Source organism: Triplophysa dalaica, chromosome 8 (assembly GCF_015846415.1).
Source record: "Triplophysa dalaica isolate WHDGS20190420 chromosome 8, ASM1584641v1, whole genome shotgun sequence".
NCBI lineage: Eukaryota > Metazoa > Chordata > Actinopteri > Cypriniformes > Nemacheilidae > Triplophysa > Triplophysa dalaica.
The window spans coordinates 24513296-24541114 of NC_079549.1; the positions used below are offsets into that span (position 1 = coordinate 24513296).

A 27819-nucleotide genomic window follows, 5' to 3' on the forward strand; every position below is an offset into this window, starting at 1 on the left:
AGCGCAGACATTCTGGACCAAACCGAAAAACAACCACACCCTAAACCTTCTTCAACATCAGTGTGTTTGTTATCATCTCGTCTGCGGAGTCTCAGATCATTCTTTGCTCGCGTTGTTCCTGTAGATGAACCGACGGAGCGCCGCGTCAGCAACACAAACACATCACAATGAATCTGATCAAACGGGGTGAAAATCTGACCAACGGCAGCTGGAGGAAACTACACATAAGACAAACCTCAGATCTCTTTAATATCTCAATTATTTCTCATTGACATCAACGAGATTAATCAGAGGAAATGTAAATGTTTGCTTAAAAGGCCAGTTTAATATAAAATAAACAAATTCTGTCATCATTAACTAACGCTCAGATAGATCTAGAGCTCTACACATGTGTTTGTTCTGCTGAGCACAAAGAAGATATTTTGAAGAATGTCAGTAAGTAACAGATCTCAGCTATACTATTTATTTTCCCTGAGATCTGTTTGCTTACTGACATTCTTCAAAATATCTTCCTTTGTGTTTAGGAAAACATAGACATTTATAAAGTTTAAGAATAACTTGAGGGTGAGTAAATGGTGACAGAAATTGCCTTTTTGTGTGACCTGTCCCGTAAGGTTTCATGTTCGTCACCTTAAAAAAAAAAGTCGGAAATCTGATAAATGTCTCTGTCCTGAGAGTTTCGGAAGAGATTAGAGCTTTCCAATTAATCGAACATGAGTTGTATTTGTCAACTTTGGCCTTCAACAATTACAAAAACTAAAGAATGGAGGTAAAAAAGTATTGTGCCGCATTCCATTTTGCATGGATCCTCTCTTTTCTCGTGGTAGAAATCCACCGGATTATATATATTTGTAAATGTTATCTAACCGCACATAAAGCGCACACCTTTCCACATGGTTCAGCTGTGCTATTTTTTTCATTTATATATATTTTTTCAGTTGAATTCACAGTTTAAAAGGCAAGTTTCATTCTGTTCTCTATGTTGTTCATAGAGGAAATGAGTAATCGTGTTAAATAATCTGGATCTCAATATTGGCCAAAATAATCGTGATTATGGTTTTTGTCATAATCGAGCAACCCTAGATGAGACGTCAACAATGTGTCAAGCTGAGCTCAGATTTGTCATCGAAAGTCAATATTATTGAAGATCAAGTCGAATATTTCACATCAAATTGAAGAGAAACATCGGAGACCAAGTTGATACCTAAATGAAACACAACAGAGTACTTCATCAAATCTCCTGAGAAACATCTGAGCAATAACATTTCCAGTCTGATGGTGCACAAATCACAGACTTGATGTTTCATGAGACACACGATCAGTAGTGATTTGTACAGTGAGTGTTGATATGGAGCATCTGAACACGTCTCTACTGCGGGCACTACATGTCCTCCTGCAGCGGTCGGCCAATCAGAGGACAGCTGCCGCATTGATCCCTGTGGCTTACTGATGCGCTGGCCCGTAATGTGATGGAGTTTCATTACCCAAGCAGAAGAGACGATGTGTCTCTCTCTCTCTCTCTCTCGCTCGCTCCCTCCCTCCAGGCACTACCCCCACATCCAGACTGGGACAGTCTCCGTGAGAACAGTTAGTTGGTCAGGTTAGCTCACACGCTGACATTTTATCTGGCTCCTTGTGACTGTAAGATGCCCATCTGAAACACACGACAGAGAGACACAAAGGACCGGACCGGACGCTTGCGGGATTTACTGAAGGGACAACAAAACAAGCAACGGCCCGCCAGAGACATGGAGGCCAGCGAAGAACTCGATGTTTTCACGGTCATACAGTAAGTTTGCGATTGATCTTAAACCTTTGTGTAACACGCTGACTTCTCTATGTGGATTGATGTCCACCTGAATCCAAACTTTCAGCATGTTTGCAGAAGATTTTCAGGACTGTGACTTCAATGCTTATCTTCAGACATCAAATGCTTACATTTATACTTAATGTAAAGCGACATACAGTGCGTTTGAAATAAACTGATCGGTTTTGATCGGTTTCTGTGATCTCTGGGATTCAAACCCGTGACCTTTGTTCAGCTGACGCGTGTTTTAGCAGATCAGCTATACAGGAACACACTGGACATCCAGGAGAAACCCAAAACACACTTCTTTTTTAAGGTTCTTCAGCTGTCACACCGGCAGAACCTTTAGAACATCAACGTCTCAGACATGATATGAACCTTCATGTGGGCAATTCCAGCTTTATGGACGTGACATAAAAATGCTCAGAGAATGAATTTGTTATGATTATATTGAACCATCTGTTTATATTTTACTGAACCCTTGTTGATAGAGTTTAAACATCAGAAAGAATTGAAATAAACCTGCGTTATGGTTGTAACAAAAAAAGACACGGTTTTTGGGAGACGACAATCTTTGTAGGATTTCTGTTAATTAAAAAGCACAATCCTGAAGCAATTATTCCCAAATGGAGAAAGGATGTCGCTTTATAGAACATAAGATACTAACTTAATGTCCATAACGCTACATATTCCTCATAAATGGACGCATGAAAATCACGTAACAATCCTGAAAATGGCACTAACAAATGAGAGACCTCACAAGGATATCTGAACCACCACATGTTGATATCTGTGCTGTTAGTAGAGTAAAAACTTTTGGTAAAAACTTGGTGTTTTCATGGTAAGGTTGACATTTTCATGGAATTGCCCAAATATTTTTTGCTCTCTCCTGAAGCACATCTGTGGATGTCTGGCATGTTTCATATTGGTGTGACCACTAGGGACCCTTAAAATTTGCCCCAAGAAAAATGAATATTAAAAACATTAATTCACTTGCGTGCTGATTCATGTCACAGTATGTTGAATAAAAGTCTCATAGCCGTGGTTGATGTTTAAATCACCAAAAACGACACACCTCTACCCCCATCTTTCGCTTTCGTTAGCGCTCGGCTAGACTAATGTTCATCCTGTGCACCGTACTGCTGATTGGCTAAAAGGTTGTCTCGGCCCGACTTTGTCTTAATAAGCGTAATTCAGGAATCGGACACCAAGCCTTTAAAGGGACAGTTCAGCCAAAAATGTAAATTTTGTCATTTACTCACCCTCAAGTTGTTTCAAATTAGTTTCAATACCTGATATTTGGAAGAATGTCAGCAATTTTCACTTCTGGGACATCGTTCACTACCATAGTAAACAAATATTGTACTTTTCCTACAATGGTAGGCAATGATGTTCCAGAACATTCTTCTAGATATCTTTCTCTGTGTTCATCAGAACAAAGGTCTGAAGCCACTGGAGGTTTGGTAAATGATTATTGGATGAACAGTCCCTTTATTACTGTGCTTTACTGTAATGTCATCACTTATAAATTCTCTCCGTTCAGTTGTCTGTGAAAAGTGTTTGACTCCATTATTCACAGTCTCTGCGGTTTATAATCATGTTACCGAGAAATTTATTTGAGGACAAATGACAGATAAATGCTTTAACATCACACTTCATTCCAGCTGACACGATTACAATATCCGTTTAATTTTTACCACCTCATTTTGCTGACATTTGCACCACATTTACTGAATCATCCAGCCGATAGAAATTTGACAGTCAAAGCAATACACTCTTACAGATACACGTATCTTAAAATGTCCTTTCTCAGGCTGCGATTCAATAATGAACCTTTAGCACCATTGTTTTCAGGACTGTAAAGGGGCGGGGCTTAGCAAGAGGTTCACTTTTTTTGTGTACTGTTGAAGTGTCACAAATATTGTTACTTTTATAGTTAAAGAGACTAAACACCATGATCAGGTCACGAACGCTGATGATGATGCACACAAACCTGACCACATGAGGAATACACACAATAGCAAAGAGTGCAAAGCATCTAAACACACATGTGTTAATGGTCTGATGAGCTCAGCACCGTTCAGTTGTTCTTAGTGCAGATGAACACTTGACAAGAGCTGACTGATATATCAGATATTCCCTGTTATTGAGATGACTGTGCTCAAGATTTCAAATGAAAGAACGTTGTGAACAGAGTAGCTCAAAATGAACACAAGCAGGTGACACAGGTGTGGATAGAAAAACGGGAGTGAATGATGAATTATTAAGAAAAGAAAGTTTCACAATCTGTAAGATGGTTTTCTGAAAACAGATACTATACAAAATCACATCATCTGCTAGGTAAGCAGAAAGAAAATCGATTTATACCACTAGAACTTCGTTAAAATGACCTTTTTGTCTTTTTCAGTAAATGCTTCATATAATAGTACATAATCCGGGCTACAGGCTTACTGTTTTAGTTATTTACTATAATAATTAGTTAGATAGTAATTTCAAAATATCAAAAGTGATGTGTTTTGTGTGTTAAGCAGGTATTGACCCGGTTTTGTCATGACACCGGTTTTCTCTCAGGCTGCGTCCAAAATGGCATGCTGTGACAGTACATACTGAATTTGAATAAGTACCTATCGGCCATTAAAACGTTACGTTCTATATAGTATGTTTGGGAGCAGTATGAATATGGATACTGCGTCCGCCATGTTTTATGGCGGATGCCATGTGATGCTCTTTGATCTATGACGTATTAACAACATCCTACACTTGAGCATTGATAAAAACATAATTTAGTCAAAAGAACTTAATTTATTGGCACTTACATTAGAAACGGAAGTCCGCCTTGAAGTTTTTCACTATATTTATTTGATTTTCTTTGAAGTTTGACCATTGCTCAGCTCACGTGGCATCATGGGATAGTTAAGTGTCCATCCGATCCACACCCACAGATCTCGGCGGAAGCATTAGACCATCGGGGTATTTCTCGCATGCTCTTTTTTTGCATACTGAGGTTTCGGACATTCTTGTCATGACTTATACTCATTTTTGCCTACTATATAGTATGGAATGATTCAATCAATGATTCTCTTGCTTACAAAATCTCGTCTGAGGCTTTATGTAGAAATGCAAACATGACCGACTAATATCAAGACTGAGAAATGTCTGTCACACAGTTTTACACACACATACTGCAAAAAGAAAAATGATTGTGTGGAGTCTGCATGAAAATCCTTCAAAGATTCAGAGCACTCGAAGGAACACTAAATGAAGACTCTTTCAGTCACAATCAAAAGAACACACATTATAACTTATCTTCTGCATAACAACCATAAAGCTAAACTTGTTGAGATTTGTTTTTGCGTGGAGACATTGTTTTCATTATGAAATTTAACAGTGAACTGAATCTGGAGAAAGCTTTTGTCTTCACATCTTCTATACTACGAAACATGAAACAGATTGGCTCAAGTATTTGCTGAATTTAAGCTGGGACGGATTTAAAGACTCCACATTGATGAATGAATGAAATGAGTTGGTTTGACTCTAGGGAAGAGTTGAGGACACACCGAGCGGAGAGAAGCTGCTTTCTGTCCATGTGCCCGCGTTTCTTGACCTTAATATTCCCATCCGCTTGTGTCTGACTGACATGCATTTTAGTATATGCAGAGCTCTAAATACACAACACTATAAGATTGTGTGTATGTGTGCGTTTGTGATGATTGTCTAAAATGCTTTGGGCTTATCATGACCTAAATATTGTGTCAACTATTCTGAGCTTTCCATTTCTGAACAAGTTAAAAATAAATTATTAATTGTTTTTTAAGCAAAAAATAAAGACAGACAGACAGACAAACGGACAGAATATGATCAGAAGAGACGATGATGTTTGACTGCTTCTCTCATCACTGACGGAAAACCCTTCAATACATTGATCTGCTGCTAAAACGGAAAAGTCCAAATTTGACTCATCGTGACACTTAATCTACACACCCACAGAGTGTACGTCTGACACACATTGGCATTATATATTCCATGCACTAATAATATTTAAACTATATCCAGTCGTTAGTTAATTATTTTAATTTTAAGAAGAATTACTAAACCACCAGAAGAAGTAAATGCATTACAGCGTCCGGTGTTGGCTTTCCATCCTGTGGCACGGTATCACATATATCCTCAACGCATCGATAACACGCATTACAAATATTAGCACTGCCCTTAAGTGCGTGTACAATACATTTACAGTCCGTTATTTAAATACTAACCTGTCTGTGATATATAGTCTGTACTGATCTTAACCGGTCATCTGACTGATATCGATACGCTGCAAAGAGGCTTTTAAATAACATATGACCGGACACAAAAATGGAGATGAATGACAAATTAAAATGATTGATTTTTATCTTTCGCTTTCCTTTAAATAAATTGCTGTAACACTTAGAAAAGGCAGAAACTAAGATTGAGTGAAACGCTTTTCACAGTCGTTAATAAAGAAAAAAGGCCCATTTGATAATAATAAAAGCCCAGTATTACTATGGTAATGTGAACTCTTTGATAAGCATCTCATTTGTGACCTTTAATTCAGAATGTGCACAGGTCACAGGAGAGTTTACTGGTATCATACCACGGATTCTTCTTCAGAATTTAGACACAAAACTAGTTGTTTCATAAGAAACATTTGGAGCTGAAGAAACCAAACACACTGCCAATTTCTATCTAGGCACAGCCAATTTTCTTCAGAAGTGTTACAAACCAAATGGCAATTATTTCTCTTTTGCACTTGGAGGCATTTCAATAACTTGGCAAACCAACGCTGGCATTTTAATATTAAACTGTTGCTTTGTGACAGAGTGAGCTATTATACAATGTCTCCTCAATGTCCTCTGTCCCAATTTCTGATTCTATGCCGCTCTCTGAATCACATTGAGATTATTGATGAGGCTGTTTGATATTCTGTCAGGACAACACAGTAACGCTCATAACTTCAGCAAGGCAAAGAATCTTTTATCACGTTTATAACAATCCTTATCTGATCAAGGCCACATTTTTAACACCACAAATAACATGGTAAAAGCTCAGGGGTGTAACCATTCACTCAGTTTCTCAATGCATTGTATTGATTATAAATCTTTATGCATTCAAAAAAAATATGATTATTTTATTGTTTTTAGTTCGCTTTGGTTAATGATCCTTTTAGAAACCTAAAATTCAAATGAATCACAATTAGTTAAGATAGGATCAAATATTTATAAGAATATAGATAAGTTGTCAACCTAAATATTCACAAACCTATTGAGGACTCTAGTAAACCTTCAGAAAGCCTACAAACAGCCAAACTCCGAGAAGGACAAAATAACTTTTTAACCACTAGTAACCTCTATAATAAAATAGAAAACTGTGAAAATTATTTAAGTTAATTACAATGTGATTGTGTAAATTAAAGGATTTACAACACAAGCTGACAAATGCCTAAAAAAATTCACCAAATCCAGCCAAACAACGTAGCATTCAACGTATCCATATTAAGGTTTTCGACAATTCAATTCAATACAATACAAATACAAATACAAATACAAATACAATACAAATACAATACAAATACAAATACTCTTAAACAACTAAAAATCACATCATTATACATTTTCACTGTATTTTAGCGTATTTAGTTTTTGATTCAATTCACGGACGTTAGTAAAAAATGTTGACATTAGCAAAAACATACTTCAACAAACACATGTTATATTAGAACCTGGAGTTTTCAGAAAAGAAAAGTTATAAATACAGAACAAATTATGATTTTATAAAGGACGCGCTTACAATGAAATACAACATAACAAGACTCACCTGCGTCACGTGGTCCTTGTGTTTCGTGTTGAATTTCATCGTCAAATGTTTCGTGCTGTCACAGCGTCAAAAGTCCAGACAATCACATCTCAACAGACAACTAGAATAACGACACAAATATTCAACAACAAACTCAAATGTGTCATTTCTTGAACCGCAGATTGTTCCCCGACAGGTTTCTCAAACCTCTTACAGTGGTTGTAATAGCATGTGTAGCCACGCCCCACAACACGCCATTGGTTAAATCTTGTTGCGTTGACATTGGCCGGGTTTCTAAAACAAAACCATTTTAAATCATTTGATATCACCTATTATCATGCCGTTTATTGACATCATTATTAATGCATATAATATAATTTACACGTATAACATGTCTCACAAATATTGTCAAATGTGCGGTCACGTGTGCGCGAGTGTCTGCATCCACCAGAGAATTCAAAACCATTTTAAAATCAAATTTAATCAGGACAGATCATGTCGAAAGAAATATGGGCAACAAAACGCTTATTTTTTAACTTTTTCTTCCTCACCTCATCAGCAGACTCCTCCCACTCTTCATATGCTCCTCCTCCGCTCACCCCCACGCGCCTCTGGGTACTCCGTGATTCCCGGGGCCGGTGCGTTCCGCAGGAGATCACGGGGGTGACGCTGCTCATCTGCGCACGAGATCGAGAGTCTTCATCACATGTGGACATGTCATAATAGATGAAGCATCTGTCAGCTGTGATTTGCTCCTCCTGCGCTCCATCTCTCCTCCCCTCCATTCAGTCTCCCTCCCGTCCATCGCCCAACGACCTCGATGCTGTTCGCGCCGCGATGGGGGATTAGATAAAGTTGACCGCGTGCATCAGGGGGATCTGAAGGATGTAGACCAAACAAACCGAATCGCGTTTCACGCAAACGGCGCTGCTGCGGATCGGCGGCGCGCGCAGATAAGACTCCGCCATGCACGAGACCGGGTGAGCGATCGCACCGACTTGAGGAATTCTCCGTTGTCAATCGCGTTTTATGCCGATTTAACCCTCGACGGTCGTGCAGACGTCTGAAGGATGGAATCGGAGTGAGGTCGCGTTCGGAAGCGGTTTCTCGTCATGGATGTGTTCAGCTTTGTCAGGATGCCCAAACTGGCGGGGTGAGTGAATGTGATGTGCATCAACAACCGCAGTCATTTCATGCATTATTTCACACTTTCACGTGTGCATTAGATGCATTGAAGCGCGTTCATGCGTGTGTCAAACATTAGAGACAACATGCTGCTCATCATGCGTGTCGGTGGTGGTCATACGTGTTGCACTGTGGTGTTGTGGTGATGTCAGTGTTTGTGGAATCTTCATGTCTCTCTCTTCATTCATTCATTCGTTCAAGTGATGGAGAGCTGATCTGTCACCTACAACTTTATGAAAATGGTAGCTTGTGGTACATTTTAATCATTTTATAATGACTTTTTAAAAAGTTTTTTATGGACACATGAAATATCCAGTATGAAATGAAACAGTGGCTTTATTAACTGCAAAGCAAAATGCAAAAACGTGGCTGCTATTGTTGAACCCTGGTTAAATGAATCATGGTTTTGCCATGGTAACCGTAGTTTCACCATTATATTTGTAGTACAGCTGTGGTTAAGCCAAACAATATGCCTTCTACACTTTTACTATAATAAAACCATTGTTGATTTTCATAAGTGATGGTTAATATGAATATTTCATTGGTCCATAAATTGACTGATTGTTGACAAATCGAAGGATTCTCATGTGCAGCTTTGCAGTTTTTTTAATTAATTTGTGTTTAAATTGATTCATTGACAATGAGCTACAGTTGATCAATGTTAACGTCCTTCCTCATATACTTCAAATTGACATTTAACATGTGAAAACAGAAAGTGTTTTTCATCTGTCGACTAATCTGTCCGTTTGGAACAGGCTCAAGTTAACACTTCTGTTAATCTGACTAGCGCACACATTGGCTGATGGAGATAATCTCAAAATGGGTGAATGTCTGTTGATTAATCTGCGGTGACCATCTACTGGTGTGATGAAATCTGTTTCACCATCATAGATAGAGACACTATAACATGTGGCAGAATATTTTCTTTTGAAGAGTTTCACGAATATTGTACACATAGCTCTTCTCATGAGTTGCCCGGCGTGGGCTCTTCATTTTAAGATTGCATTTTCCATTTCATCTGCATTCATCCATACTGTGGCATCTGATAGAAGCCGATCTCATTGTGTATTGCCAGGGGGGGTTAAGCTCATTTCGTCCTATGACTGTCTAACCTCCTCCATAACCTATTTGGCTCGCTTGATTTTTCTTGATTTTATCCCAGCTAATCCTCCTAAAGGATTGGCCCCTCCATCTCGTCGGCTTGCTTTAAAGGGGGCATCAGCGCAGCTGTGGCATTTATTATATAAAAACATCATCACAATGATTGTATGTAAAGAGGAGTCGAGGAGTTTTGCGTTGTTGAGGGCAGAGTTTGGTTGGTTTTATGGATTCCGGAGCGTTTGAAGTTGAACAGAAGAGCGTCTATCAGGCCAGTTTCACACCACGCGCATTCGCAGCATGTGAACGCAGCAGAAGTGGAGCGACGACAGCAGGCGTGCATTGACTGTCGCATAAGTGAGATGCAGATATATACAGAAAATACTGCATAACCACACTCACTCTTTTCTCTTAACGCCCAGCATTTATTAAAAATGTAAATCTAGTGGGACTGTGTGATTTATTACAAACTTTATAAATCTTTAAGAAATCCATCCATTAACTAAGCCTACATACATTTAAAGTCCCAGTGAAATAAAAAAGGACAATGCCTATTTTTTCATGAAATATTGCATTGTAAATAGTTTATCAATGTGTGTCATTTTCTTCCATAAATTGATGAACACTGATAATCTTTAGTTAAAATTAGTGCAGGCAATCGATGTGAATTTTTTTTCTGTGATTAATCGCAAACAACATTAATGTCTCAAAATATACTTTTGCGTTCTAGTGATTTCACATTAAATCTTCAAATTAATGTAGAAACAAAAGATTTCTTGAACAGCATCATTTTATGAATTGAAGCCAACATTCTGATATTAGTACTCTTTCTCATGTCTTTATTAAATGTATTGTGTTTTTATTTATTTTAACATTAAATATAGCCATTCAAAAGTCACAATTGAGAGCTATCATGTCTACAGATAATTAAAGTCCAGGCCTGGTCCTCTCTCGTCGTACATTCCTGTCAGTCGTCCTTTTATGTTTATGATCTCCTCTGTGAGAGATGTGAGACACTCATTATCACTCGCATCACCGGCCTCGCGTCGTTCCCTCACGGCTCTCGTCACGCCTTGATCGTTACAAACGGTCTTTAATGCTAAATTGTAAATTAAATACAGAAGAATTCTCATTAAAGATACAAAACTCATTGGATCCCTCTTTTCTTTTGTTCTTTGATATTTACAAAAATGCTAGACAAAACAGGCTTTCTGGCATAATCTTGTGTGGTTTTATTCATCCAAATAAGAAATAGAACTTAATGCTGGTGCTCTGTCTGACAGATTCTGACAGAGATTTACTGACGCAGCCTTTAGCACATGACTGTATCAAACCGCACTTTAGGCCCGATTCACATTTCGCGTCTTTTCCGTGCGCATATACGTTATTTTAAATGTAGATGCGCTGCAGGAGCGAGCAAATAGTGGTGACGCGGTCACGACACACATGCGGTGTGGCGCGCACATTTTTCTAGGCATGTCGGCGCTTCATCCAGATGGAAATAGTTTATGTTTTTGGAGTGCCGCGTGCACATCGTCGGTCATTTGAAGAGAGAAAGAGGCGTGGCTTTAGACGTGAAATGTGAATCGGGCCTTAGTGGTTTAAAAGCCTGCAAACGAATAGGAGCATGATTATATTATGTAACCTAGACAAAGGATGACCAAACAATCGGATGCTGCGTTAGTTGCGTTAAATAATATAAACCAGTTGTGTGAAAAAAAAAAATTGCATGCGTTATCGTTAATGTTGACAGGCCTAGTTAATATCTGATAATACACTTCCGTCCTGTAATAACTATTCATCTCTTAAATGAGGTATGTTAGACGGCTTGGGCGGAGCATCCATTAACTCCTCCCCTTCAACTGTCAGTCTGCTGCCAGTTCCATTTCGAAATGCAACAGCTGTTTTTATACATCCAATCAAATCGCAGAGAAAGATAAGAGCCACGCCCACAATTTTTGATAATTAGAAATTCCATTTCACTCTCGGAAGTGCTCAAAATACGGAAGTAAAAACGATCGCAACTTCCGGTTCACGGGGACTTTAAGCATTTGGCAGCCACTTTCCAAAGCATCCTATAGGTATATATTTTCAGCATGTGTGTACTCCGTTGAGGGCAGAGTTTGAGAAGAAAAGCTGAAGGTTAGCAAGTGCTCCGTCTTCTTTTTAAGACAGTGTATTAAAAGAAGCACTTTGGAGAGTTATGAAAGCGCCATGTTTAATTCATGCCTCTCTCTCTCCGTGTCTCAGCAGCCGTAGAGAGCTTTATGAAGATTAAAGCTTTCATCCATGTGTAGAAACAGAAGACGATTCACGTCGAGCTGTTCTTGGCCAAATAAATACACTTTGACATTGAGACACGTGGAGAAAAGTGAGGTTAACTCAAGTTCTTGTAGGCACTCTTGTGTCAAGAATCTCAATGCAGAACTTTTATAGACAGAAGCAGCAGTTTATCTGTCAGACCATAAAAACACTTTCGTCACAACACGAAAATGAGCACTTTGGCGAAAAATGCCTAGACAGACGTAACGTCAAGGAATGAGGATGTGTAAAAAAATGGGTTAATCATATTGATATTTTATGTGTGGCATTGATGCATTGTATTGTTTGAAATTTTTTCGATGTATCGTAACACCTCTATTAAGTTACAAAGTTTTGGTTGTTTTTGAACGCTCTTCTATCTATGTTAGAGTAACATTTTATGTTTAATGTTTTTATAACTTTTAGCAATGGAATATAATGTTGATAAAATGCTCTTATATCATTACTGCAAGAATGATATTTATAACTCATAAGAGACCTCGAACGCTAGATAATGTTTAAGAACGTTCCCTGGGCTTCTGATACTTTAATGAAGTTGTTTGTGCGTTCGGAGCTTTTAGGGACTCTTCAAAAAAATATTTAAAATCCTTTTGTGTTCCACTGAAGAAATGAACAAACACCAGGGCAGGTCAACAACATGCGCTTAGAAGTTTGAGTGAAGAATGACTTTGTGAAGGAACTGGCCTTGTCAAATGTTTCAGACAAGAATCTCTTCAGCATCTCAAAGTTTGTGTTCAGGATCTAACGGTTGTGAAAATAGAGAGTTATTGACAGGACAGAAGAGCGCAGAGATGTTCACAAACGTCCAGCAGCCGCTGTCTAATGCGCAGTATGTTTCTCATCTCTCTAACAATTAAAGCAATAGTTCACCCAGAAATGAAAGTCCTGTCATCATTTACTCACTTTCTTGACATGTCAAACCTAAATGACTTCCGTTCTTACGCATAACACAAAGGAAGATATTTTGAAGAATGTTGTTAACCGGATCTAATTGTCTTGCATTGGTTTTCTGTCAGTACAATAAAAGTCAATGGGGTCCAGTTAACAACATTCTTCAAAATGTCTTCTTTTGTGTTCAACCGAACAAAAAAATATAAAGTAAGAACATCTATACACATTTGCAACAACTGGAAGGTGAGTAAATGATGTCAGAATTTTCATTTTTGGGTGACCTGTCATATTATTTTTTTGTATATAATGTTTATTGTGTACTTACATTTATTACTTAAGCGAAGCATCTTTTATTTAATTTGATTTATGCAGTGTGGCGTCACTAAACTCCGCCCTCTCGCAGTGAATTGTGGGTAATATCAGCCGTTAAGTGTCCATGGATTCACACTTCCATTTTTAACCTGAAAAGTGGACCCTCCGGGTGCTTTAAGAATACTTATTTCAGCATACTATGACTTGGGACAAGTTATTCTAATTTCAAATACTATTTATGACAGATAGTTCGCGAATTGAGACGGAGCTATAGTTTGTGTTTTTTTTATTTTGGGTAAAATGTGACATGTTCCTGACAGATTTGGATAGATTCATTCTTATCAAGGTTGTTGAAATGTGAGAGACATCTGTATAAGTTGATCTAGAGAAGAGTGCTGGTGGTTTTCATTCTGTGTGATCTGTTCAGTGGCTTTATATTTTGTTGATTGTTGGCATGAAAAGTAAAGGACGTACCGGCCGAGAGCGATGTGTGTGTGTGTGTGAGGAATATTGATGTGCTCAATAACTTTGCTGTTTTACAATGTGCGTTTTCACCTTGAACTTCAATACGCAGTCAGATTTGAAATATTTCAGTACCACAATATTTAGAAACATGCACATTTCAGTCGAACAGTTGTCATGATGTTAACCTCGTCTCATATTCTTTTGTTTCATTCTCGTATTTCTCTTTAAAAGGACATTTCATTATAATCAGTGATGCACTTTGCTGTGAAACATTTTACAGGTTTATTACGCAATAATGAAGTATGAAGAACAAAGCCACATGTGGATCTTCTTTGACATAATTAATGTTTTCTTAGAAAGCATTTTGAGAGAATGTGAGCAAATTGATTGGAATAAAAAACTTAAGATCTGACAATAATTATCCACATTATACGATGCCACCGCAGGTCTAATCACAGAACATTAGTTCATTTGTCTTGTAAATATTGGGTACTTTACATTGGATCTGTAACAGATTTGTATGAATTATTGTGTTGTTGGTTATATATATTTGTTAAATTGTGTAACATCTTGTTAGGGTTGCACGGTGTGCCGGTGCTATGCTAGCATCGTGATACTAAACCTTCAAAATTCCTACGATGCCGCTCTGGTTTTTAATGGTATCGTAGTGATGTAACTAATGTTGCAAATGCACATAAATGTTCGTTTGAACTCTTTTATCTTTCTTTTTTCGTTGTTTCTCTCCTAAATGAATCCGTGTTTTTATCGACTCGGACGAGTTAATGATTCAGTGAGTCATTCATCAAGACACTTGAATGAATCGGCTGTTTTGAATGAGTTGGTTGACTGATTCACTGACACAAAAAAATTGCCGCCACCTAATGGCTGTTTTTAGTCACATTTAAAGTAAGCTAACATTTTCCTTTATAAGAATTGTTATAAATGCAATTTGTCGCACAATGATTGAAGTAAAAAAAAGTATTTACTAGAGTCAATGTTGCCAAAATTACTAGACACTAGTGTTTTTAAATCTTTCCACTGTAAATCTTATAGTATACCACAGTATTTGCTAAAACGTATCCAATCACTACAGTTAATACTACAAATATTGTAGCGTGCCGTATAATACAGTTCTCCAAATACAACACGTTTCATTTACATCTGTATATTAAGGAATCTTGGTCTATTTCGTGGATTTTACTTATGAACATGACAGAGCATTGCAATACTACTTGATACCGTGATATATCACGAGGTATAGTATCGCACGATATGTTTGTGGAATCATGACTACCCTACATCTTGTGCTGTGCAATAAATCAAAAATCAATCCTGATTGTCAATTTTGGTCTTAAACAATTACAAGAATAATTGAAGGAAAACTATTATTGTACTGCATTATTTTTCTCAAGAATCCTCTCTTTTCTTGTAATATAAATCCCGCTTCTTACAGCGGTTCAGCTGTGCTATTTTCTTACATTTTTTTTTTTTTTTTACAATTCCCAGATCTAAAGTGTTTCAAATGTCAGCAAGTAGGACTTTTACAATGATGAAATTTGGCTAACGGTTAATTGTCTATTAAATAATTGTGATTATGGCGATAAATTGTCTGTTTAAAGGCTTTGTCAATGTTTAAGATTATTTACAATTTATTTATTAAATTAATACAAGATAGATACATTAAGAAATGTGAAAAAACTAGTAACATTCCATATAGAGCGAACTTAACAGAAAAGACTGAGATATGAGGATGATGTCGTCTTGATGTGTAGATGCAACATGTGGAATCACTTTTATAAATCTAATAGACACAAAAGGTACAAATCCGATACAACTCAAATGATGAAGAAATGTTATTTGAACGTAACAGTGAGTGCAGATCAAGGACGGTGGATGTAAAATGCTGCAAATCACCCTAGTTTTCGAAAGATTTAAAATCATTGAGGTTATCTGAAATAATTGCGGTGATACGATTATTTAATAATTGCGACAGACTTATCAGTGAGTAATCGTGTTAAATAAGCTGGTCTTGATATTGGCGAAAATAATCATGATTATGATTTTTGTCATTATCAAACAACCCTTGAGTGTTGCTGAAGTGTGTGTGTGTGTGTGTGTGTGTGTGTAGCAGCTGGATTCTCTGGGTTTGATAATGTTCACAGATAACAGCAGGAGCGGCTCAGGGTTTGCAGATGAGCTGTGTTTTCCTCCGGCGCTTTAATGACGATCTCTGTTTCTTCACTGTCATTATCAGACAGAGAAACTTCCCTTCTGTCATGTACACATTATATGAAGACAATGCATCTAAGAAAAGGCTCAAACAGTGCCGTGGTGTTTCATGATGGCGTTGTTGTTACTGTTGTTATTTTAAGCTCTTAATCCACAAGCTGAGATGAGTTTAGTTTCTGGTCAAATCATTTCTCACAGTCTGCGGTGGGTAACAGGAGAGTTAAAGGGATAGTTCAGCTATAAAGAAAACATGTCATACCTGTATGAGTATCGTTCTTCTGCAGAGCACAAAAGATATTTTGAAGAATGTTTATATTCAAACAACACTGAACCCCATTGACTTCTGTTTTTATGAACACAAAACCAACGAGACATTTCTCAAAATATCTTCTTTTGCATCTCACAGATGAAAGTGTTTTTTATTGGTGAACTGGCCCTTTAAAACACTCGGGTCTCCAGACATGCCGGAGATGCTTCTGGGAATAAATACATATTACCTGCCAACAGCCTGTTTGCAGGAGCAAGACAATCTCATTTTCATCTCTAATCATCCATTTTCATGTGATTTAACCCTGGACTGGGATTTTATCTCTTACATCATCATCTCACTCGCTTGTTTTCTGCTGCTTTCTCAAAAATGTGGACTGAAATCTTGTATTGCAGTTACAGTATATTTATTTTTTGCTCCATGATTCAAACCCAAGAAAACTGTTTAATATTATGCATAACGTGGTCATGTCTATTTTACCTACATTAGTGAATTAAATAGCGGACACGCATGTTCTGTGGGACTCAAACCCGTCATGTCCTCAGCGTTTCGTTGAGCTTCAGGAAACCCGACTCGAGTTTGACGGAGTCCGAGAACATGATGAGTTTCTCCTTTAGTCTCAGCTCACGGCAGCGGCTGGACTGAATTATTCATGATGTGAACACAGATCAGGTGCGCGCGCGTGTGCCTGTGCGTGTGCTGGAATGTTATCACTGTGTGTTCCTCGACTGAGCAAACAAAAAAGCTGAAGTAATTACGGAGAGGCATAGGCCCACATATTAAAAATGTATAGTTTATATAATGGCTGTTTTGATCAAGAGGAAATGCTTTACAGTTGAGCAGAAGCACTCATGACCTGAGAATAGACCGTTCATTTACAATTACACATTTGACAGACACTTTTATCCAAAGCGACTTATATTGCAATATATTATACATTTGTAAGTATGTGCAATCCCTGGGTTGGAACCCATGACCTTGGCGTGCTAGCGCCATACTCTAACCAATAGGGATGGGATGATTCAGCATGAGCCGGTTGAAAATCGATTATATTATGTGCATTTCAAGCCGGTTGAGATGTTGTTTGATTCGCAGTTCTTGTTTTGAACAGCAGGGGCCGCTGTGTTTACTGCAAACTTGGAAAACGTCTGTGCTTTGGGTTATATTGTGATATCACCAAATGACATGTTATCTCTCTTTTTGAGGGTTTATATACGATTTTTTCATTCATTTCAGTCATTTAATATCACAGCAAATCAACTTTATTGTTTCTGATTGTCTTTACAAAACGTTTATGTTTTGGATGGTCTCAACAATTATTATTTTTTATTTCACTTTTTTAAATTTCGGATGCAAATCAAGTGTCACTTCATAACGCATGAATAAAAAGGTTAAAATCACAGGACTTAACTGTTCAACCAATAGGGTCAGATTATAAATTCTGATGATTCTGGATGAGCTTGTGACCAGTATATCCTCTTGTCATTTACAGTCACGTGTTTATATTTTGGGGTACGTGAATATTCTGGATTCCATTTACAGCTTTACTCATGAATATTCCATGGTACCTGAACGCTTAGTCCGCTTAGTGCACTTCATGAATAGTGCAGCTGGAGCTCCCTCGCTAGTGAGCTGTCGTCCTGTGCTGTACGGGCCCGCGAGAGCATCATTTATTGATAGTTTGCTGAGTGGCTTGTGTTTCTCTGTGCGGTACAGTTACTCCTAAAAACAGCAGCATGATGGAGGAAAGAAGGCAGCGGCACAGTGAAAACTGAGTTGAGAAACGTCCTGTCAGAGAAAAATGATGTTGGAAGAGCGTTGTGATAATTCAGTGTTCAGTTCACACCCGTCAGCTGAAGTTGTGAGTATAGTTCCATATTTTGAGACGTGTTTACAGAGGACGCCTGTAGTATACTATATACTGTATTAACTATAGCAAACTGTAGTGTACTTGAATAATAGAAGCTTACAAAGCGTTATATAGATAGGACTATAGGAGATACTTCAGTATACTATCGTATTGTTTTCTTTTTGATGGATGACATTCTGAACGTGTTGGTTCTTTGTTTGGTATTGTACTCTGTTGATGTCTATGTTGAGGTATTGAAGGTACTTTAATGAAGTCTTCACTACGAAAAGCCTGTTTTGAGTGCTATAGTCCTACAGTCTTTCTTATCGCATTGTTTTGGGAAGAGAGTTCTGTGTGCAAACAGGCCACATTCATGCCTAAAACACGCTCAGTTCAGCCAAAAGACTAACTGACGGCATCATTCCCGCTCATGCCGTTGTAAATCTGTATATGTGAGTCTTTCTTCAGAGGTACACAAAAGAAGATATTTTGGGAAATGTCTCAGTGATTTGTGTTCATACAATGGAGGTCAATGGAGTTCAGTGTATTTTGATGATCAACATTCTTCTAAATATCTTCTTTTGTGCTCTGGTGTAGAAAGAAACTCATACAGGTTTAAAATGACATGATTTCATTTAACATGTTTGTCAACCTGTCCAGCACATGAACTTGATCTGCTTATTAAAGGTGTCATGAATTGAAGGTAGAGTTTGTAAGAATTTTGCAGTAAAATATCCAAAAACCACTAGGCCAATCTCAAATGTTCCAACTGCTTTTATACCTGAGAAAACCTCCATTCTGAACAGTGGACCGGGGCCGTTTGATTTCATCAAACGCAAAATTTATAAAACTTTATTACTTTACCTATTCCGCAAACATGATTTCTCGTTCTCGTCTGATTGATGTATTAGCGGTACCATCAGCGGTGGAGTTAAAGACAACATATCCCATCATTCCACGCTTCTACACAGCTGCATCAAGCGACACTATTGTTGTTGTTTTGATCATGCGTTCTCTAGCAGAGATTTCTACAAACTGTACCTTTAAGACATCAATTTTAACCCGAGCTTTCGTTATATAAGAGGTGATCGTATTCAAGTGAACTGAACTGAATATACCCTCGTTACTGAAATGACAACTGTTATTGACACCAGGCCAGCGAATGCCATGTCTTGGAATGAACCCATCTATAGATAGGTTGATCTCTGCCTCCACAGAAGAATATCAACGACTACTTCTCTAGCCCCGTCCACTGGTTCATGCATGACAGTACTGAAGTAACAAGTTGCGCCGGACCAGCAACAAACATTCCGTTAAAGATAGCAAAATATTGTGCCGTGCCTGGTTGTGGAAGAACACAGTCGTTGCATGACCTTCCTTCGTATTCCGACATTAGTTATGCGTGGTCGAAGTTTATTTTTAAAGACGTTCCAGCTCACATGGTTAAAACATTGAGTGTTTGTTTGCTTCATTTCACCGCGGATTCCTTTTTGAACAATCCACAGGTCGACGCTGGATTTGAGGAGAGACAAAAATAAAAAAGCAGTGCTGTGCCGTCAATATTGGATCCAATAGGAATGGCGCAGCAATCTTATGCGAGTGAAACATTCTTGTACACTATTGCTTTTTTAGAGATCGCTTGATATGCCCTGATAATGTGTTACCTAACGTTACGTCTCTAACCAAATTCACAGAAGGCTCCAACTAAGTTTACCACACAAACTTCTATTCAATCATAGCAATGGGCGTTAACTTCCAAGTCTTCAATGCGGCACGCCCATTAAAACCGAATGTTTGTCGAGCCGGCCTCAAAACCTGGGTAGAAAATAGACTATTACTTATTGACTTTGATGATTTTGAATGTAAAAACCATGCAAACGTCATAAGTAGACCTCACACAACAACATATTCATTTGTTGAAACAGATCTTGTATGTTGAAACAGATCTTGTATGTTGAAACAGATCTTGTATGTTGTGTGTTTTCTCTTGTACACATTTAACTGCAGCTGAACAATAATAAGACATGAATTCATCAGAAGCAGAAGTTCTGCAGAACGTCAATATCAAAATAAATCCACACGCTATTTACACACCTCGTGTGGTTTTGTTTTTCTCATTTTGCATTTTAAGATACTTTTGAATATTGATGTTTGTTTAACAGGGAATTATGATTGATAATGATTACACCTTCCTTTGGTACCAGTAAAAGTAGAATTTTCAGCACATATTTAATGGACATTTCTCTGTTTTTAATCCATTTGCTTTTAATGCGTGTTGCAATAAAAATGTAACTGTGCCTAATTTTAATTATCCATATTTTTTAATCCTCTGATTCCAAATGAGAGAAATTAAATATGTTAACATTATTGTCTGAAATATATTAAATATTTTACACCATAAAGCATTTTTGTGGACACAAAAATAACTTTTTATGTTATGTAGTGTAAAATACCCGTCATAAGGATTATGGTCCTCCACACATGTAACCGCAGTGATGACCAAGAAAAGTAATAAAGATCTTGGACTAGTTTATGAGCAAACAGTGGGTTAAATCATCATCTTATGTTCAACCCTTCAGGGATTTTCTAAAGCTTACATAACTAACACACAGACACAATGTCTCGTATAAGAAGTGCTTTTAAATAATGAATGCAGAGAACTTTGTCAAAGTCAAAAAAACTGAAGCCACTTCTCATCATAGTCTGAGTAAATGAGCAAATTTGTGCTTTTCGACTTTAATTCGTTCATGAGATGAAGACTTTTATGGCATTGTAAAGAATTGTCATTTATTTCTGTAATTCAGCAGATGGGTTTGATATCTGAGAACTGAGCTCAGTTAAAATCATGATCCTGTTTACATCCAGATGTGCCTTTAGTTCATTTATACTGTATTTTATAATATGAGATACTTTATTATTCTCTCATAATGAAATACAGTGTGATTCATTTCAGTTTTGTTTTCAGTGACATTATATGACTGAAGGTCTTATTAGAGGAATGTGTTGTTTTCAGGTTTGTTGATCATCGAAGATTTGTGAGATTCATCTTCTCAGAAAAAACATTTGGCCTGCGTTTCTTTTTTATTTAAATACAGATTTCTCAAAAAGTAGTGCTATATGAGAAGACTTTTTCAGAGTATGCAGGATTTTATTTGTTGTTTAATGTTAGTCAAACTTATACATTTCTCACAATATAAATCAGAATATCAGACTGATAACAGATGATGAACCCACCACGTCAGTGTCATCAGAAGTTCATTCATCTAGAGAAGTGTTCCCACCTGAAAAAAGATGATCTAACATCTTTACAGCTTAAATAATAAACAGATTGAACTGAATAATTTATGTGAGTGCTTTAGGAAAAAAACAAACTTCACATTTTTGCTTTTAAACCTCGAGGACTTTCATTCTAAATGCATGACTGTATTTTTTTGATAAATCTGTCCTTTAAAACGTGAAGTTGTCTTTGGATGATGTAATTTTTGGATCTTTCCTGTTTGAAATTGGTCTACACAGGATGAAGTTTGTTATATTCAGTACTTTTGTTGTTGACTTGCAGTCGAGTGCTAACGCTCAGTCTGTGATCAGACGTCCCGCTGGGATAATCAGACACTTGCAGATCATTTTCATGGCTCTTACAGAAGACAAATGCGGCACGACCATCTTAACACTTGTGTGGATCCATAACGGAATTAATTGAATGAATCCTCCACAGAGGAAAACCTCCTACAGTCACATGTGTGCTGATGTTCTTATATCTCACAGTCTGTGCATCATATTCTCACAGTTCTGCTGTCCATAGACATGTACAGAAAACAATATGGCGACACCCACTGCAGCAACAGGCCAAAGTGCTCAACGCATCATTTATGTACATGTACACTGTAAAGAAAAAGATCTGTGAAGAAAACTTCAAAAACAGAAATATAACATAAAATATACAATTTTAGAATATATTTATTTATAGAATTACATTTTCTGTAATTTAATAGTTTTTGACCATAATTCAAAAATAAACTAAAAAAATAGATCTTGTTAAAAAAACAGAAATTCTCTGGCAGATGGGACGCAGTAAAATAACCGTTTTCCCTTTAAAATTACTTTTATCATGTTTTTCTTGTAAGTTTCTGATCTTTTTCTGTCGGTTTTTTGACTGTATTTAAACGAATACAAAAAAAATCTGAAGAAAAAAACAGAACTTCTCTGTAAACTGGAAAAACACAAATATACCGTAAAATCTTTCCCTTTAATATTTTAGAATATAAGGTATAGTTATTGTATAGTTTTTAACCACATTTCAAAATAATCAACTGTAAAAACAGAAATCTTGTTAAAAAAACTGGCAGAAGGAGCACAACGGTTTTCCCTGTAAAATTTACTTTTACCCTGGTTTTCATGTAAATTTGTGATCATTTTCTGTTGGTTTTTGACTATATTTCAAAAGAAACATGAAATATCTGAAGACAAAACAGTGACATTGTGCGTGGAATATCTGTAAAAAAAACATGAAAATTCTGTACATTATTTTATAGTGTATGTTTCTATTCCCTCCACGTTATGAGTAAAGTTCTGAAGGGATTGAATCTTGTTCCGTCATACGTCTGTGAATCTTGACCGTCATCTTCATGTGTTTCTCATATAGCCACAGGACCAAAGCCCCCAGCGGTCCTCCGTCAACTCAAGGCAGCTGGACGCCCACCCAGGGACCCTCCAATGGCTGGGAAATGGCGTCGTCTAGAGATGGACGTGACTGCTACATCAAGTGAGTATCTCGCATATTCTAATATTGCACATGAAGCTTCTCTCTAACCTTCCACGTGTAACCTGATGTCCACGTTCCCTCCATCCATGCATGCAGAATACTGATGGTCACCGCAATGCGTTCAGCGTGGTGTAATGCGCTTTAGACATATGCATCGAGTGAGGGTGAAGGGACAGAGAGCGGCTTTGATCTTGAATGAAGTTTCTTACTGTGTTGAACGGCTGCATGCACATTAGCATGCTAAAACCTGCGTCAGCTGTCTCCATTCATCCGCTGATATTACACTGCATCTGCTGCATGTAAACAGGATGGATTTATTTTAAGGGAGAATCATCTCGTTTAAATTGTTCTTTTGCAGCTTAAGTTTAAGTTTAAACTGACTTTTGTATGAATAATACTTTTTGTGACGCGTCCTTGGATTCTAGGAAGGCGCTTTGTAAATAAAACGTTTGATTATTATTAATAATAATTTGTTTAAACTATATAATAATATATTCATAAATGTCAAAATGTGTGTTGGTTATATAATTTCGTTTGTCAGAAATGTTGTCTTAGCGATATAAGTTAAGTTAAGTTAAGGCACTAAAATTATTTCATTATTATGTTGTTTTTAATTATAAAGGTGTTTATAACATAAACTAGGACTAAAATAAAAATAAATGAGGCTATATTTTGACGTCATATTTCCAGTTATTGTGGGTTCCACCTACTCGCTCCTGAGGATTTTTACTACAGAGTAACCACAGAGAACTTTTATTAGATTTTTTTATTTACTAAGCAAAAACCAACTTAGTTCTGAGTTAACTCTTCGCGTTTATTCTGTCAGTCGTTACCATAGACTGTATAAAAACGTATTTTTAAACGTTTACAGCTTACTCTTGAGGTAGATTACCTGAAACTACGCAAAAATACTTAAAATAACCATTTATTTAAGTGATATTAGTGTTCGTAATATGAATTGCAGTTAAGTCACTTCCGTGTTGGTTTCACGAGAGAGAGACTGGAAGATTACCCCTTAGTCGTTACAAATCTTCAGCTACAGTTTTTTGCTATAAAATTTTTTTGACAACAGTGTATATGAGTTAATATACGCCTATAACGCTTGTGTTGTCTTGTGCGTCATGTTCATCAGCTGTTTTCATGTAAGAACACTCTTGCATCAGAGCCACTCTGTTTCCCGAACAACGACATAACTCTCTGGTTAACCACCATAGTCCAAAGCATCGTTGGGGGAATGAACGATCTAGATTCGACTGTTTCCCAAAACCGCTTTCAGCATAGTTCAACGATTTAAGTGTTTCCCAAAAACCATCGATCCAACGATCAATCGCAAGCAGCATCGCAAAGTTGTGTTGTTGGAACTACAGGTCTAGAGCTGGGGTTTGAAGCGTCGTTCCTTATTATTATCACATGTAGACTTACATGCATTAAGCTTTTGATCAAAGTATGTAAGTGTAGCGGGTATTAAGTGTAGTTAATAGTTGTGCCGGTTACACAAGTGACATGCTGTGCATCGCATGTCCATCATTCTAAAGATATACACATTCAATTTAACATAGTTTAGTTTGTTAAGAAAATAGAAGCGCTGTTTTTTAAAAGTGCACATGCGTGGGATCTGCGTACTCTAGGACCCTGGGGAAACCTGGGGGTGATGTAGAAGGAAAAAATGTGCATATTGTGAGAAATATAGTTCCCTTTCTGTCGGTCTCTCGACGTTGTGTCGAGAACGACAGATGGGGTTCGCCCTTGAGAACCAATCAACTCTGACTACTATAGAAAAGGCCAATGAAATTTGGCGAATGCAATTTGCATGCCGGGCTCCGCCCCCGGAAATCCGGTATAAAAGGAGGCCGGCGTGCAGCATTCACTTACCTTTTGTTCTTCAGAGCCATCGCTCATGAGTACAACTCAGGATTCAATCCTCTACAACTACACGCTGGTGCTACGACGTGTTACAGCGGATCGTCCCTTCCTGCAGCGACCTTCCCCTGGGCGTCTCGGCGGTTCCGGAGGTGTTAGAGATTTTTTCTAAAAGTCCTTTTCAGGACTGACTGAGCATTCTCCAGCGCGGCATGTCCCGCTGTTCTCTTGGGTGCGGCACCCTCATCGAGGAGGGGGATGGACACGATCGCTGCATTAGGTGTCTGGGCGTCCAGCACACTGAAGCAGCGTTCGTTGACACATCTGCCTGCACTGCGGGCAGATTGTCATTCAGAAGTTGCGGTCACGGGTGGCTGTCTTCCTACGGGAACCAGCCACCATTTCGTCTGCTACCCGGGCTGTGACATCTGTGGCTACGGCCCCGATGACCACCCACGTTAGCAGCGTTAGTGATACGGGGAACTCTGCGAACGTAAACCCGCCAGCCAAGTGCTCACGGGCCGATCGCACCCCGATTCGCTCTTCTGAACGTTCCCCAACCGGCGGTGGCATACCGTCCGGATCCTCACGCACACACTCGGAAACGATGTGTGACGTAGATGAGATGTCGCTCGCAGCATCGGAGGGAGACTGGCATCCGACTCTGCCGAATCCAAACTCCACCCCCAGCGGTCGAGTTCAGGAGGAAGCAGAAGTGATGTCATCCGTGCTAACCCGGGGATACGTGGTTCCCGAGGTCGGTGCGCGGTGCAAACCGCGCCCACCCCGGGTGCCATGTTTTTCCCGGAGGTGCATGAGGAGCTGTGTAAAACTTGGAACGCTCCACTCACGGACCGTTCCAGTGAAACCAGCTCCGGCTCCCTTACTTCCCTCGATGGTGAGGCAGCCAAGGTCTGCGTCGAGATCCCCCGGGTGGAACGTCCGCCTGCGGTGCACCTGTGCCGCGGACGGCTACCACCTGGGGGGGGATCGACCACTCCTACCGTCCAAAGCACGTAAGACTTCGGCATCACTGGTGTCGAAAGCTTGCGATGTTGCGGGCCAGGCTGCCTCCTCTCTCTATGCCTTGGCCATCCTGCAGGTCCGCCAGGCCAGGGCGTTGAGAGGGCTCCACGAGGGTAAGGCCGACCCGGGTATAATGCAGGATCTCCGTGCCACCGCTGACAGCGCTCTACGGGCGACTAAGGCGGCGGCACGGGCCCTGGGTCGGACGATGTCCACGGTAGTGGTCCAGGAGAGACACCCCCGGCTATACCTTGTGCAGAAGAGTGACAGCAAGGAAGTCCGCTTTCTTGATGCACTCATCTCGCAGGGTGGGTTGTTGGTAACACCGTCGAGGACTGCGCTCAGCAGTTTTTTGACGGCGAAGCAGACAGTGGCAATTAACCACATTTTTTTCACGCCGCGACTCGGCCGCCTACAGGCCTCCGAGATCTCACGTGACGTCTGCTTCCCTGCAACCCAGGACCCTTTCGACATCGGCTCCGGTTCCTGTGCCCCCACAGGCGGCACCCCGGAAGCAGAGGTCGAGGGGGAAACCTCCACCCCGTCAGCAACCTCCTCGCGAGAAGGGACACTGACGGGAAGACCCCAGGGAGAACAATATCGGGCCCGAACCTTCACAGCCACGGCTCTGATCGGTCGGTACGGGACGACTCCTGCCTCGTCACCAAAGCCGGGCCCTTGTTAGGGCTTGGCGCCCACTTACTCACTGAGTTTTCTGTTCTCCCCGGGTTTACTTGCAGCCGATCGCACACTCCACTGGACTGTGCTCGGCGAACCGACCTCACACCCTGGCGAGGCGTGAGGTCGTACACATACGACAGCCGTCACCACTCTCAAACCGACAGTGCGTGCCGTTGTCCCGCCAGGCAGGTAAGCAGGCGGAGCAAAAACCTTCCCTCCGGGGACTCCCCGCGACATGGTTAGCTCCGCCAGCCGACGAACCACCCCCCGTGGGAATGATGAAGCAGACCGTCCCCTTGGTCACCCTGTCACAGTCCCTGGGAGCTCGAGAGCTGCCCACACTGTCTCGCTGGCTAATGAGGGCGGTCCGTCTTGGTTACTCGATCCAGTTCGCCAGAGACTCACCCAAGTTTCGGGGCATCATCTCTCCCTCTGTCAGAGGCAGGGACGCCTCCGTACTTCGGGTAGAGGTCACCACCCTTCTGGCAAAACAGGCATCGAGTTCGTCCCTCAAAACCAAGATGTTCAGTGGGTCACCACCCGCACTTCATCGTTCCCAAGAAAGACGGCGGGTTGCCCCCAAAGGCTGCGTACCCTGAACAGAGCACCTTCACAAGCTGCCATTCAGGGTGCTCACACAGAGGCGCGTCCTGACATCTATGAGGTGTCAGGATTGGTTCGTGGCAATCGACCTGAAGGACGCTTACTTTCATGTCTCGATCCTCCTCGACACCGGCCGTTCCCACGGTTCGCGTGCGAGAGGCGGGCATATCAGTACAGAGTCCTCCCTTTCGGTCTGTCCCTGACCGCCCTTTCTCCCTGAGAGGAGGAAGGCGAGCGGGTACTAAACTATCTCAGCGACTGGCCTATCTTGGCACACTCGCGAGATCTGTTATGTACACAAAGGGACCTGGTGCTCCGGCACCTAGGTCGATTGGGACTCCAGGTCAACCAAGAGAGGGGCAAGCTCTCCCCAGTGCAGAGCATCCTCTTTCTCGGTATGGAACTCAACTCTGTCACCATGTCGGCACACCTGTCCGCAGTTGTGCCCAACCAGTGTTGAACTGTCTGAAATGAACATTTTAGGCAGACAGCGGTCCCCCTGAAACAATTCAGAGGCTCCTGGGACACATGGCGTCCTCGCGGGTTAATACCCCTCGAGTTGATGCACATGACACCGCTCCAACACTGGTTTGAGAGTCGAGTTCCGAGGAGAGCGTGGCACACCGGCAGCAGGCGCATGGTGATGC

The 27819-nt window shown here is 39.7% G+C and overlaps 2 protein-coding genes across 2 annotated transcripts in view; one reads left to right on the plus strand and one right to left on the minus strand.

Annotated features, from left to right (window-relative positions):
* Nucleotides 1-7764, minus strand: part of LOC130427279 (rho GTPase-activating protein 6) — a 39651-nt gene extending 31887 nt beyond the window's left edge. Inside the window, exon 1 of the mRNA XM_056754604.1 lies at nt 7643-7764. Coding sequence (XP_056610582.1) covers nt 7643-7681 — 39 coding nt within the window. The 5' untranslated portion in view covers nt 7682-7764. The remainder of the gene's footprint in view (nt 1-7642) is intronic.
* An 869-nt stretch (nt 7765-8633) lies between these two features.
* The window catches only part of frmpd4 (FERM and PDZ domain containing 4), a 44195-nt gene continuing 25009 nt past the window's right edge, over nt 8634-27819 (plus strand). Inside the window, 2 exon segments of the mRNA XM_056754595.1 lie at nt 8634-8774; nt 22883-23002. Of these exon segments, the coding sequence (XP_056610573.1) occupies nt 8734-8774; nt 22883-23002 (161 nt within the window). The 5' untranslated portion in view covers nt 8634-8733.